Below are 15,680 nucleotides of genomic sequence, written 5' to 3' on the forward strand. Positions count from 1 at the left end.
AAAATGCTACTGTGCATTCCCAGCCTCACCTCCTCACAACTTAGAAAACACTTCAGAACCAACCCTAAGTCACTGATGTCAAGTCAAGTATCTTGTTCCCCAAATACCCTATTCTCTGTCTGAAGATGTGTCCTCTTCAGGTTGGAAAAGAGAACAAAAACCCCAAGGACTATTGCAGCTGCACGAGAAACGTCTTCCGAGGAGGTTCCTTTGAGGCCTGCCCAGCCCTGGAATGCTCCCCCCCATCACCCGGGACGGGGCACGGAGCCGCCACCACCACGGGGACGCACCCCGCCCTGCGGGGAGCAAGCTGAGCCGCTGCCTGGGAGAGCGGACAGCGTGCCCGGCGCTCACGGACAGGGTGCCGGCTGCCTGCATGCCTGGCGCTCACGGGTGCACTGCGCACGGGGGGGGGGGGGGGGGGGGGGGGCAGCGCTGCGGACAGCACTGCGCACGGGGGGGGGGGGCGGTGCTGTGGACAGCACTGCGCACGGGGGCGGGGGGGGGCGGTGCTGTGGACAGCACTGCGCACGGGGGCGGGGGGGGGCGGTGCTGTGGACAGCACTGCGCACGGGGGCGGGGGGGGGGCGGTGCTGTGGACAGCACTGCGCACGGGGGCGGGGGGGGGCGGTGCTGTGGACAGCACTGCGCACGGGGGCGGGGGGGGGCGGTGCTGTGGACAGCACTGCGCACGGGGGCGGGGGGGGGGCGGTGCTGTGGACAGCACTGCGCACGGGGGCGGGGGGGGGGCGGTGCTGTGGACAGCACTGCGCACGGGGGCGGGGGGGGGGGCGGTGCTGTGGACAGCACTGCGCACAGGGGCGGGGGGGGGGCGGTGCTGTGGACAGCACTGCTCACGGACGCCGGGAACGAGGCTGAGCACGAAGCCGTGCCCCAAACGCACGCACTGCCTCCTGGGCTGCTGAAAACCGAACGTCTGTCATCCACAGGACGACAAGAACAAATCCACCATGTTCACTTTTCAGTCTCAAACACGTTTCCCTGCCTTTTCCTTTTCTTAAACGTCCCCGCTTAGGGTAACTGTAGCTTCCTTACGCACCAGGTAACAGCTCTGACCGGTTTAAAGGCCCGATGAAGGCTGGCAAGACACACCTCTGTCAAGGCCCCCGCGTCTACCACGGCCCCGCCCCTCCTGCCCGCGCTGAGGTCAGACCCAGTCTCTGCAGAGCAAGGGAGGGCAGGTACCTAGAGAGTTGCAGCGCTCGATCTGGTTGGACACCGGCTGCAGGGACGCGAACCTCGAGTCGGGCCGGCAGCTCTTCAGCTTGACGAAGAGCGCCTTCTTCAGGGCGCAGGTGAAGTAGCGGGTGCCCCGGAAGGTGCCATCTGTGCAGCCCGTACACTCGTCCTCCTGGGAAAGAGATGGCCCGTGCGTCACTCTGCCTGTGCAGCAGTAGTGTGCAAAGAACGAAGGCTGTGTGCCTTCACCCTCCTCTGAACCCCGCACCCACCTGTACCGAGGACCCCACCGGAAAGGGCTGGCTAATCAGCATGTCGGTCCACAGCTCACGATTTAAGACATTCGCTCCTTAATCGGGCACGGAGCCCTCAATGGGGCCCCTCAGAGTCTATGCGGGAACCCTCCCCGGCTAACTGACCTTCTATGCGGGAACCTTCCCCGGCTAACTGACCTTCTATGCGGGAACCCTCCCCGGCTAACTGACCTTCTATGCGGGAACCTTCCCTGGCTAACTGACCTTCTATGCAGGAACCTTCCCTGGCTAACTGACCTTCCTGCACCTTTTCCAAAAATACTAAAACTCTGTGTGTGGAGGGGGGGAGGAGAGGCTGTTCCTTTTACCAACTCCCTCCCCGCAAAAGCAGCATTAACGAGCATGCAGACAACTAACACAGAACCTATCGAAATAAAAGCTAAACGTGCTCCAATTCTCCTCTCCCGATTATGAAATGTCAGACAATATGCTTTCCTAATCTCCAAAGGGAAAACCTCTCCTTGTGGCAAAGACCCCAAAAGATTTCTTAAAGTGGGGATTCATGTTACAGCCAGGGGTGCGAGTATTAGCGCTGACGGGGGAGGGAGGCGGGGAAGGAAACGGAAGCTGATCGGGGCTGCTTCCCTCGCCGTCTTCACAATGAGCCTAAACAGGAACCTGGCTCCACGTCCATTCCCGGCCGTGGATCGGCTGGCACTTAGGTGCAGGTGGCTGTCCCTGGGGGCAGGGGAAGTCAGGCGACACGGGGGAAAACTGTTCTCCAGTGACGGCTCTTCTGACAAATACAACATTTCCCCGAAGCACGCAGCAGGGGAAACCCACAAGCCCCAGCAGAGGAGGGCACTTTAGTGAAGGACCTTACCAGCTCCAGCCCGGCGAGGACTTCGCTGAGGCCCGGCGGCTGCCCGATCCAGCGGATCACCCCGTAGAAAGGAGGGTTCTCCTTGACTTCCGCCAGCGAGCCCACCTCCAGCCCGTGGCAGCTCCCGGGGGACGCGGCCACGGGCGGGCTGTCCGGGACGGGCGCGGTGTTCAGCTCGCCCATCACGGACTGGACGGACAGGGAGAGCGGGCTGTGGCCGATGGTGCCGTTGGCATTGGGCATCTTGGTCAGGCTGAAGGGTAAGGAGTGGAATCGGTTCTCGCTGGACAACGAGTTCATGGACGGGGGCTGCAGAGGGGGCGACGCCTGGCCCAGCTCGGGAGACAGCTCGGTAAGCGACTTGGCAGAGTCCTCGCCAACTGCGGAGAGTGGTTCTCAGTTAGAGGGACGCATCGCAGGATGGCAGGCGTGCCCCACCGCCCTGCAGGTGCCCGCACACCGGGCCCCACGCCTGCCCGCTCCCTGGTGGGCCGTCACGCACCGCAGACTCACTGTCTCCTAACCATGTCTTACCCTCCGCCCGCCTCCACGTTTCCACCTCAGTGAATGCCACCACGCTGTCCAACCCGTGAGCACCGACTACCGACTAGGGATGACAGGTTCTCTTCTTTGCCCACAGCACAGTGAGGTGAGACACCACCACGAAAGACACCACAACATTTAAGGAAGATGCTTCTCAGTAACAAATGGACCAAAGGAAAACTGATGGGATGTTTAAAGTAAAGAAAAAAAGACAGAGCGGAAAACACAAACATTTGTGGGACGTGTCTAAAGGAATACCGTTCAAGGAAACGTACAGACTTCATCGTTTATTTCAGAAAAAAGAAAGATAATATTAGTGAACTCAGCAAACAACTTAAGAAGCTAGAAGAACCAGAAAGCAGTCAAAGGAAATTCTGAATAAACGTAAAAACAGAAATGAATGAGGGAGGAAACACACAGCGGAGAGAAGCAAAGCCGACAGCTCTTTCGCCGAAATGACTGACACGGCTGTGGCGGGCACTGCGGCCGGGGGCGGGGGGGGGGGGGGTGCGGGGGCGGGAAGGGGGGGGCGGGGAGGAGGAGCATCTAACAAATCTAACAAGTGGTGCGGGGGCCATCAGTCATCCATCAGTCATCCACGCTCCACACCATCATCCCCAGTGGCTCAGAAACAATGTGAACGGCAAGCCTGTGATTCTGGGGAGACGGCGTAGGGGAGTGTTCCTTACGACGGTAGGTTGGAGAGAAACGTCTTAAACACGAGTGTGCACACAGCAACGGAAGAGACGGACAAACATGGTCACGGAAAACGAAGAGCTGCTGGTTCATGGAGGGCATCAAAGTAAGACCGAGAATATGAGCCCAAACAAGGAGAAATTGCCTCCATCCTCGTAGCTGACAAAGGGTTGGAATTTGGAAAAAGTCTATAAATCAGTAAAAAAAAAAAAAAAAAAAAAAAAAGGCAAAAAGAAGAAACCTCATGGGACGTAATACCATCCAGCAATGCAAAGTTAGACTCATGCACTAGACCTTGGACAAGTCTTAGGAACTTATCGTTGAGTGGGGAAATGGCACAGCATACATACATACAGTACGATGCCTTGTACATAAAGCTCAAAATACGCAGAACTAAGAGTCTACGTACACAGACTTAGAGAACTCTAATAAAAAAGAGAGAACATGAACATTAAGTTAAAGATGATGGGAGCTCAGAGGAGAGAGCGAAGAGAATGGTACCTCCCAGCCATTAAGTTCCTCAAGGCTCAGCCTTACCCCGCACCCTCCAGCCACTCTCCTTAGGCGATACTATTCGTGGGATACTGACCACCACATGTATGAAGGCAACCTACAAATTCATTTCTCTAGCTCTCCCCTCTCCTCTAAGCCCCAGATCCGTATCTCCAACTGCCTACAAATCACCCCCGGAAGTCTAAAAAGCCCTCAAACCCTCATAGTCAAAAGCAATCCCTCGCCGTCCTCCACAATCATCCAAGCGTGCAAACCAGAAACCATGGAGTCGGCACAGACACCTTTCCTCCTCAGCTCTCCCGTCCGGACTCTCTGGGAATCCTGTCAATTCACTCCCACATGGCTCAGAGCCACCCCCTCCCCAGCTCTTCCCCAGCAGCCCCGTCCCAGCGCCCCCGATCCAGGACCGAGCCCCAGCAGCCATCCCGGGCCCAGGCGTTCACCCACGCCTGCTCCGTCCCCTTCCACGCTGCAGCCAGGGCAATCCTTTCTAAAGGGAGGCTTGGTCAGGTCACGCCTTGCTGCAAGCCCTTCCGGGGCTTCCCATGCCTTCCACCTGGGCCCAGGCTCCACGTGCCCAGGGCCTGGCGCCTCCCGGAGCGTTAGGCCCTCTGTTCTAGCTGCTCTGGCTCTTTCCTCCCTGAACCCCCGGGCTCCATGGCCCACGAGGCCTCCCATATGCTGTTCCCCGCACCTGCAAGGTCCTCCTGCCCCCTCCCTTCCCACCGCACTCCTCTGGTGAATCTAAGTGCCTGTCACTTCCTCGGGGAAACAGCCCTGAGCCCCCAAGTAAAACCAGGCCTTACTACACTCACGGCCCACGCACCTCCCCCTCCCCACCGCTGCAACGCTACATCCATGTCTGATCGCTGACCACCCTGATCTGTTTTAACCACCTGATCATAAACACAGCAAGGGCGAGGACCAAGCCTGTTTTCTCACACGTAGCCCGGTGCCCAGAGGAACGTCTGCACATAGTAAGCACCAGGAACACATGTTGAACAGACGAAGAAGGAAAGAAGGAAGCAGGCCACACGATGGCCCAGAACCAAGGGAAGGAAGCGCTTTTCAAAGCGAGTGCGCTACAGAGACAAAGACCACATGGACAGGTCTGTAAGTGATTCGCTGATCCTGAGACCTTCTGCCCCCGCAGGCCGGCTGGGCCGAGAGAACAGCTGCCCGCACATTTCCTACAGGTGATATCCATCTCGGCAGTGCAGCTCAGCTGTGCACAACATCTCAGTCCAGCGGCATGACTCATTCAGCTTCCCAAAGCGACATGTATGGGCCCACCGCCGTTTCCCGGTGCTAAGTTAAGGCTATAGGTTACCTTCGTCCATGTACCACGTGTTCTTGGACTTGGGTTGCGGCTGTGAGTCCACAGAAGAGCCATTTAAGGTGTAAAATAACTCAGATCTGTTTCTGCTTCCAGGGTCTGAGGTAGAGCCTAGGGGACGAGAGACGCTCCTTTCAACGCAAAGGCAATGCGGTGTGGCAGCGCGTCCGTAACGGAAATGAGCAGGCACCTGGCACTAACTATTCACGCCACGAACACGGGGCTTTATCCGTGTCGTCTGCTTCTAAACTCGGGTAACCATTTTGGAAGAACCTAAAAGATTCTTCCAACCAAGACTCAACATAGGAGGGGAAACAAGTAAGTTTAAAGAAAACCATATAAGTTTTTAAACAAACTGCTTTTATAAAATGTTTTTTTAATCATTTCATGTAGCACTAGAGGCCCGATGCATGACATTTGTGCAAGGGTGGCCTTCCTTCCCCCGGCTGCCGGCACCGGCTTCCCCTGGCACCCGGGACCCGGGCTTCCCTCGCAGCCCCGGCTTCGTCCGGAAGCACATCCAGAAGGACGTCTGGTCTAATTAGCATATTACCCTCTTATTATTATAGCTGGCTATTTCCAAATGTCAAAATCACCATTCCCCAATTTCATTTGACAAACCCGTGGGTTCACAAAGTTAGCCTATAATATCTAGAAGAGTTGCTCTCAGAAGGAGGGGACCTTCAAACGCTGAACAAATTCAGTTTGTAAAATTCAAGGTGGAAGCATTTGGAAACTGTTGGGCATCGGATTCCTTGCTGAATGTCTTCGGTCCTGGAGAGAGGGAAGCTGCACTATTTCCTGCGTCATAGATTCACGCCCCGTAAGAAAGAGCTGGTGTGTCTCTGCCTCAGACATCGCAGGGCTCCTCAAACTTTTTAAACAGGGGGCCAGTTCCCTGTCCCTCAGACCGCTGGAGGGCCGGACTATAGTTTAAAAAAAAAACTATGAACAAATTCCTATGCGCACTGCGGGCCGGGACGAGTTGGCTGCTAAGCAGGACAGGCAGCGGCACCCGGCGGGCCGGATCCATGTCCTCGGGGGCCGCATGTGGCCCGCGGGCCGTAGTTTGAGGACGCCTGATAAGGCCTGGCCCGCCCGGCACTGAGAGGCCTGCTGCCCATGGGAGCAACAGAAGAAGCCTGGCTCCCTCCGTTCAGAGCAGCCAGCTCCGTGCTGTAGGCCCACAGCCAGGTCGCTGCAACACAAGCAGCACACGTCCTGGAGAATACTTAGCCCAGTGGTCGGCAAACTCATTCGTCCACAGGGCCAAACATCAACAGTACGATTGAAATTTCTTTGGAGAGCCAAATTTTTTAAACTTAAACTTCTTCTAACGCCACTTCTTCAAAATAGACTCGCCCAGGCCGTGGTATTTTGTGGAAGAGCCACACTCACGGGGCCAAAGAGCCGCATGTGGCTCGCGAGCCGCAGTTTGCCGACCACGGACTTTAAGCTATTGATGCAAGTGAGGGCAGCATGTTTGAGCTACCCTATCTAGAGCTATAGGTCAGCAAAAAGAATGCTATCACCTATACATTCTGTTTAATTCTACGTGTCCCACGGTCCAACGTCAGATAAAATATTTCTCAAGCATAATTTCCTTTCAAGTGAGCCAAAATAGTTTTGTTCACTAGGTGACCGAGGAGAAAATACTCTTCCCTAACCCACTTCAGAGTTAGCCGAAGTTCTTACAGCGTTTTAAAGGAGCTCTTCAGCTTACATGACTACCATCCCTACATCTCTGAAACATGTGGCAGCTGACAGAAAGAGCTAAGAACGCGCATCTATTTTGGGGGAGTTTCTGCAAGAGAGACAAAAATGTTTGCTTAGCAGTTGGGAATTTCATTTGTGCCACATCTAGTTAGTGAAATCCACATAATTAACCTCTAGTATACTTTATCCTATGTAACATCTTACCCACACACAGGGTGGGGCAAACACAGGTCCACAGTTGTTCATACGACAAATAATACCATAATTAACCCATAATAATAGAATAAGAATAAACTCTGCGTTTCACGTACTCACAACTATAACACTACGTTTGCCCACCCTGAAGGGTTCGTCTGTACAGCTGCACCTCTAAACAACGTACAATGTCAGGAGCAGGGAGTCCCGGAAGCCAGCTGACATGGACCAGCAAGACACCGGTCCTCGCCGGAAACGCTTCTCCACCCAAAGCGGGTTGGAAGCCGTGGCTGGCTCGACAGCATCCACGAAAAGTCTCGGGGACCGACTGAACCGGCGAGAGGAGCAAAGCCCCGTCCTGGGAGGCCAACGCCTGCGCCTGTCTCCGTGCCGGGCAAGCGGCCGGCCCGTCGCAACTGCGCACCGCGCTCTGGTCACCCTACCTGTCACCTTTGGTTTGTTATGACTGGAGGAACCTTTGTCCCCAACGCCTCTTGACGCGAAGGCCAGCTTGGGAGGCCGCCTCTCCTGGGTGACGCTCTCTGGAACGGGAAAACACAATCTTTAAAGGGACAGGCAAATCCTCACAGAAGAAAACAACTGGCAATGAATGACATGACAACCATCCCTTCCGACCAAAGAGCAGTATTGGCACAACAGTTCTACAGATTGTTAAGGGCCATCAAGAGCATCGGAATCAATGCTGTATTCCGAAGCGGAATTCCTACACGATAATACACCCCAAATACAACTCAGCTAAAGGCTCCAACTTTTGGAAAATGTACTCACCTTCCGGCCCTCCGCCCCAGGCCCAGCACTGCCTTCCCCTCACCTCGCTTCCCACCCTCCACCGCGCACATCTAACCGGCCCCGGGTTTTACTGCGTCCCCGTGGTCCTCATTCGGGGAATGAAGCTCCGTGTGGCAGGGTTCATGTCTTGCTTCATACTAGACCTCAACTCCTACCAGAAGCCCGAGTGCGGGCTTACTGTGTTTGAATGAACGAATGACCTTTTCAAAACTGCCTTCTAAACATAGCATGTATCGAGACATGAAAAAGCACTTTGATTTATCAGATCATAAGCTATGTTCTTTCCATAAACAGGCTTAAAGAGGTCAATTACATATTCCTGGGTACAGTCTGACCACAGGTACACTCGCCTACGAATGAACCCCACAAGCTTCCAAAGGAAACAGAGGAATCGCTAGAAAGCCAATTATAGGAAAGTAAGAACTGATTCCACAGAAATCAAGATCACGACACGTCCGACTTTACAAAGTAAAACTGGGGTGCAGCTCTCACTTCAACGCCTCCAACTAAGTCAATGTCCTCTGGCCGGAAAGCTAGTCTAACGTAGAAAGCTGTTCCTAACGCCGCCAAGCAAGCATCTAATACTTGTCAGCCCACAGGAAAAGGGAGGACAGACCGTGCCGGCTAGGACTCTCAGGGCCACCCCGTGCTGGCCCCTTCGTGTTTGCAGAAGAAACCCAGGCCTGAGATGACCAGGGGGAACTCGCAGTGTTCTGGGTCACAATGAGCAGGATGGAAAAACACGGGAGCAAACAGACCGCCTTGTTCACTTGTCATCCTTGGTCCAGTAAAATTCAGCTTTCATAGAACTAGAGACAGAATACATCTCCATGGAAACAGAATCCTGAGCACACGAGTGAGGCGGAGAAGTGTATTTGCCCATGCTGGTCTGCACAGCCCAGTGTACACACAGGATGGGGTGAGGCGGCCACTGGGATGGAGCTTTCGGATCTGACAGGTCTGGACTCAACCCCCATCAATCGTGGTCCCATCTGGCCCGATCTATCCCCCGTCTTTTTTATCAGCAAAATGGGGATAATTCAGACCTACCTTGTAAGTCTGTCAAGCATGCAAAAGAGTATAAGTCATCTAATTTGGGGGTTCATACACTTGTGGCTACTGCACGCAGGCATAAAGCTCACTAAGACTCCCGCCCAACCGCCTGGTAGTGTATAATGAGCATCTGACCGACTGGCTGGCGATGCCTGGAAATCTACCAGGAGCAGCGGAAGGTGCTGTGGGGCAGCCGCCAGGAGGGATTAACCCATCAGTCCACAGCGGCCAACAGGTTCGACTTGTTCGAGGTGAAATAAAAGATGGTTGGGGTTTTTTTAAAGACGTAAAGCTGAGTGATCCGTTTCTGACTGCAGAGGCAGGAAGCCTGATCAACCACACGGTCTCAAACCTCGCGCCTCGCCCCTGCCCATTAGGCTCTATTAAATGGCCAACTTCTGCTTTACGTTTCTAGTTTCAGCCAGACTCTCCCTTAAACAGGTAGCACTTTATTACATTTCTGACTCCCCTGCTTATCAGAAACAGCTCCCCCCCAACACACACACACACACTCTGAATGGACAGTGAGGAAAAGTGAATAGCACCCCGCACTCACATATCCTTGGAAAGAAAACGTACGTCTTGTTTTCAAGCGGGGGTGAGAAAGGCGAGGCTATTGAACAGCAATTCCAATTTCATAAAAGCTCCAAGAATGCACCTCGAAGCTTATGGCTGCACCCTCCGAACGAGGACATCTTTCACACGCCACCTCCGTCACACACCGAACGCCAAGAAACAGACCTGGGATGATGTCGTTGATGTGCAAGAGAAGCGTGCTTTCCACACTCGCAAAACTACAGAGCGGCACGCCGTCAAATCTGCCGTCCCAGTTGCCAATGGGATTGTCCTAGGAAGGAAGCGACAGAATCAACTTCCGAGCCCTCCCCAAACGCCAAGACCGACGCCTGCATGTTCCATAGAGAATCCCCCACCTCCACACGGTAATGTTTGCTGTTCCCTTGGGCCAGCCGCAGAGCTACGCTGAGCACCCGTGTGTACAGCACCCTAAATGTCACCGCACACAGGAGGCGCTGAAGAGAGTGCATTGGCCAGAACTTGCCTTTCCAGGAACGCGCCAGAGCAGTGGGAGGCAAACTGCGGCTCGCAAGCCACATGCGGCTCTTTGGCCCCTTGAGGGTGGCTCTTCCACAAAATACCACGGCCTGGGCGAGTCTATTTTGAAGAAGTGGCGTTAGAAGTTTAACAAATTTGGCTCTCAAAAGAAATTTCAATCGTACTGTTGATAGTTGGCTCTGTTGACTAATGAGTTTGCCTACCATTGGGCTAGAGGGGTTTAGAAGGATGCTTGCACAGCCAGCCGGAGCACGGACACAGGCAGGGGAGAGGCAGGGGGCGGGGGGCAGGAGGGTCTAACCTCTGGGCAGCCTGCCCCAGTGAACCAGGCGGTGCCCAGACTGCCAGCTAAGGAGGGCAAGGCCTACCGGCTTTTGCCAAGTTTGAGGTCCAAATGACCTGAAGCCAAGGGAGATGAACCCAATGACCAGCTGCCCTTTCTCCAGCCCCCCTTCACCCAGCTCACTATCTTTCCTCTAAATTAATACTGAGTATTTAAAGAATAATGGTTTGGTCTGGCTGGTGTGGCTCAGTGGTTGAGTGTCGAGCCATGAACCAAGAGGTCACGGGGTCGATTTCCGGTTCAGGGCACATATAGGGGTTGCAGGTTCAATCCCCAGTAGAGGGCGTGCAGGAGGCAGGTGATCAGAGATTCTCTCTCATCATTGATGTTTCTATCTCTCTATCCCTCTCCCTTCCTCTCTCTCTAAAATCAATAAAAACATGTATTTTAAAAAGAGAAGGATGGTTTGAAGGCGTGCTTAACTGGCAGCTCTCCTGAGGGACCCACAGGTTGACTCTGGCTCTAACGTGGTTCATGCTAAATACCCACTAAAAGTTTGTCTAAACAGCACAGTCACGTGTGTCTAACTAAGGGCTATGGGGAGAATTTCCTAGGATTTCCCAGCACAGGGTGAGAGAAATTGGGCTCGAACATCCACACCCTGCCACCAAGCACACCTGAACAGAGAGGAGTCACCACTACAAACATCGTGAGCACAGGCTGTCACATCCGCCCCGGCTCACGCTAGTGTGCCATCACTCGGTGTGAATTTCTTCCTTTGTACCTAACCATCCTTGTCCAGATCTTCAATCTATGATACCAATGTCCTCAGCCTTTTCTTCTCCTCCGCTAAACCCCACAGGTCTCATTCACTGACTTGGAATGTGCCATCACTAACAAATATGAGTGTAGGGGAACATTACAAATGAGTGAAACAAACAAAAAAACAAATGATTCACTTGATGATTTGTATGATTCACTTCTATGAGGTACCTAGAATCGGCAAATTCCCCGAGACGAGAAGTAGAATAGAGGTTACCAAGGGAACGCCGGCTGAGGGGAGTGAGTGTGGGGAGTTAGGGTTGAAGGGGGACAGAGTTCCAGTTTGGAATGATGAGAAAGTTCTGGAGATGGGTGGGGCGATGGATGCACAGCAAAGTGCATGTACTTCCTGCCACTGACCCGGACACATAAAAATGGTTAAGATGGTAAGTATGTCGTGTGCATTTTATCGCGATAAGCAGTTTTGTTTCATTTTTAAGTGAGTTTATCCTAAGAAAATACTCTACTTGTCTCTTCCTCGGAAGCAAGAGCTATTCCTCTAATCAGGTGATCTTCCTGCTGCTCATGGAAATCAGATCAGCCAGTAACATGTTGCAAAATATTAAAGAAAGAGAAACAGAACCCCTCCCCGCCCCCCCCCCGCCCCCCCGCAAAAAACACCTTTTCAAAATAAAGAAAAATAAGGTATTCTGTAACATGTTTTGGTGTGTTTTTCTGTCTACTGGTCAGCTATCACACAGCAAATTTAAAGATGGGAAACGTCATTTGAGTTTATTCTTTGATAAAAGGAGGGGATGCAATTTATCGAGTCTCCTGTCCCATAGCAATGCTCCTTTACCAAAGATCCATTAGAACCTGCTCTTTAAATTACTCCAAATTAGTCCATTGGAAACATTCAAAGCATTTCATCGGTACCTCAATCAGTCACAGAACTAATAGGGAGATATTCAGGGAGATAATGCAATCCAGAAGTTTCTTACCATGTCCACACCAACAAAGTACCCCAGGCTCTCTTTTCCCGGCAAAGTGCCACAGAAGATAACGGTGCCAGACTCTAAGGTTTCTCCGATTTTCAGAGAAACCCTCGAGTTTATTTCCAAAGGCGGCAGCTCAGCCTGCGCCGCGTCCCCCGGACCTGCGTAGTCGCTTTCCAATCCGTTGTCATCCTCGTCTATGATTTCGAGCTTGTCCAGCGCAACAAACACGCCGCAGTCTTCATCACACTGAAAGAGCTGCTTCCCTTGGTAGACCCCGTCAGTGAAGCCTTGGCCACGACCTTCTTCCTAGTTTTTTGTGTTTTTTATTTAAGGGGAAAAAGATAGATGGGTCAATAGACAGACAAACAGATAGACAAAGACAACCCGTAAGAAAAAAATACCCACTCTGGGGATTTCAGGGAAATCACTGAAAATTTTCTAAATGACACATAGAAGGAATGGAATTATTAGCAGTTGCTATTGGATTTAGGGTGTTTTTTTAAAAAATAAGGAAGAAGCTGTAGCTGATGCTTAAATAAAATTACTTCATCGTTTAAAATTGTAATTCTATTATGAGAGAGCTAGATTGAATTCTACATTGTCATCTGAACAATAATTTTGTCATAGAAGGAAAATCTGACTTTAAAATAATGGTAACGTGAGCTGCATTTATTGAGCACATACTACGTGCCAGCCGCATGCTGTGTCCTGAATTGAGGTGTCACTAAAACCCCGAAAGTCGGGTGCGAGGAAGCCGACTTAGAGAAGTAGCTTGGTTAAGTAACCTGGTAACCCAGCGAGTAACCGGCATAGCTGGGATTCAGATCTCCAACTGTCGCACCCGCACTGCTTTAGACCATTAAAGCAAGAAGCAAACAAGGCCTGAAATTCTATTTGCAAGACTGTCAAAATGCACCTAAGTTCTCGAGAATTAATATTCATTTTGAAAACCTATCACGAGTTCTTGGTTCTCTTTTCAGTAGAAATAAGTTCCAAGATGACGTTCTCATAACTAACAGGAACAACAATCAGCAAGTTGAGAACGTATTAAGAAAAAAATCTTTTCTCCAAATTCCATCACTTACTAACACACAGTAAGAAAAACTGAGAAAGCTACAGATGATAACGCCACAACAGCCGTGGGCAAACTACGGCCCGCGAGCCGGATCCGGCCCGTTCGGCTGTTCTATCCAGCCCGCGGAGCCAAAAGAACGGAGGGTTCTCTTGCTCTCCCCTCCGCTCCTTTACTTTGAATTTATATTAGTTCACACAAACACTCCATCCATGCTTTTGTTCCGGCCCTCCGGTCCAGTTTAAGAACCCATGGTGGCCCTCGAGTCAAAAAGTTTGCCCACCCCTGCGCCACAAGATAACTAGAGGTGATTAATTAGTGTACAATCAGTAGAGTTCCCTTTTAACACAGACAATATTAAAATTTCTGCCTCGCTGGTGTGGCTCAGTGGTTGAATATTGACCCATGAACCAGGAGGTCATGGTTCAATTCCCTGGTCAGGGCACATGCCCGGGTTGCAGGCTCCATCCCCAGGAGGGGACATGCAGGAGGCAGCCGATCCATGATTCTCTCTCATCATTGATGTTTCTCTCTCCCTCTCCCTCTCCCTTCCTCTCTGAAATCAATAACAACATATATTTTTTAAACATTCTAAGATATGCAAGTCTTCAATAATTGCATGATCTGTTTGCATTTCCTACTGCAGGAGGAAGTTGTTAAAGCTTCCAACACATCAGTCATGCCATCATCTCCATTTATCACCAGGAAGTAAATTCTCAGGATTATAAACAGTAAAAATTCTGGAAAATTTCTGGGCAAAAGTTTGGTATTTAAAGGGGGAAAATTCACACACACACGCGCACGGCGCACACACACACACACGCACACACACGCACACACACAGCCCAAAAAATGGTCTCTCCCACTTACCAGTAACTCTACCCCGAAGAATATTCCCGACACAGTCCTCTCCGCTAACAGGGGGCCTCGGAAGCGCACGACCCCGGGGAACTTTTCCTCCCCGGGCCTCAGCTGGACCTTCACGGCGCTGCCCACCTCGATGTGGAGGCCTTGGCTGAGCCTGGTTTTGTTGTCCAGCAGGCTTAGCCGCTCCTCGCAGTTGGTGATTGCCAAAAGCAGCTCGGTGAACTTCTCACTGATCTCCAGCACGTCCTTCTCGTCCACGAACAGCACTGCGTGCGGCTGCTCGAGGATCCTCAGGCCGATCTGATTCTTCTTGCCTTTGGCCGAAGGCACCCTGGCGTGCCCCACGGCGCGGTCCTGGATGTACTGCCCTATCGCCCCCTTGGGGACTTTCAGGAGCTTCTGGGTTTGCTTGTCCGTCACACTGTATTCCTGGAGCAGCAGGTAGAAAATGCGCTCTTCCCAGTAGGGTGAAGTAACTTTCTCTTGGCTCCATAAGCCCGAACTCATCGTGACATCAACTCCAAAATATTAACTCAAGGAAGGGGGCGCAACGATGTTGGAGGCGAAACCGCAAAACGTAAATTCACTGGCCGTCGCCAAGCGTGGCGTGAGCAACGTGGTGTCCATGCTGCAAAGACAGGAAAACAGAACGCCTGGAGAAGCGAGAAGCAGCTCCTCACCCCGCATGCGCTGAAATCGGGGTTACAGGCTTTGAAACCTCGCTCGGCCAGCAAACACACACAGATAGAATACTTCCCAGCATACCTAAAAAGATTAAAAGGCGCAGTATTTGTACGCACTGTAATGTTACATATTTAAAGAGATCCAATGATCAAGTATCTTCAAAGACAATGTAATGTTTGTTTTCAAGGCACTGAAGTTTGTAAAATCAAATTCTAAGTAAAAGACAACCCTATATGCATATCCTTACATTTCTAAACTTTAAAAAGTAGCACTTTTAATAGAAGCTGCCTAATTTAAATGGATAAACTGCTATATTTGGACAAAAATAATATAAATCAGATAAGCTATTATTTCTGTATGTATAGCTAGTTTATGTAAAAAGTTATCCATCATAACTACATAACTATTATGTTCAACATCTTTTCTCAATTAAAGAATCATAAAATCACATCCTGAACCACAATTCATTTAGCTATGTGCCATGTTTTGATAATGGAACATTTTATCTCTGACTGTTTCATTTCCTTAGCTTGTACATTAGATAGGCAAATGTTAATCATATTAATCATAGCTATCATTTAATTTCTCATAATCAAAATTATCAGATATAGTAACTCTGGTTATATTAAAGGTATCTAAAAAAAATCAGTTCTGTAGACATCAAAACTTGGACTAGGTACCAAGGAAATATAGCCATATAGTATCAAATATAAATGTTTTTATACCATAATTTTAACTATG

At 51.2% G+C, this 15,680-nt stretch overlaps 1 protein-coding gene across 1 annotated transcript in view; it reads right to left on the reverse strand.

The window, feature by feature from the left end:
* CYLD (CYLD lysine 63 deubiquitinase) overlaps positions 1-15,680 on the reverse strand; it is a 29,670-nt gene that overhangs the window by 8,466 nt on the left and 5,524 nt on the right. The window contains 8 exon segments of the mRNA XM_080645726.1: positions 1,141-1,176; positions 1,178-1,372; positions 2,338-2,717; positions 5,420-5,536; positions 7,780-7,878; positions 9,941-10,046; positions 12,320-12,622; positions 14,259-14,883. Of these exon segments, the coding sequence (XP_080501852.1) occupies positions 1,141-1,176; positions 1,178-1,372; positions 2,338-2,717; positions 5,420-5,536; positions 7,780-7,878; positions 9,941-10,046; positions 12,320-12,622; positions 14,259-14,762 (1,740 nt within the window). The 5' untranslated portion in view covers positions 14,763-14,883.

Source organism: Plecotus auritus (assembly GCF_963455305.1).
Source record: "Plecotus auritus genome assembly, chromosome: 10".
Classification (NCBI taxonomy): domain Eukaryota; kingdom Metazoa; phylum Chordata; class Mammalia; order Chiroptera; family Vespertilionidae; genus Plecotus; species Plecotus auritus.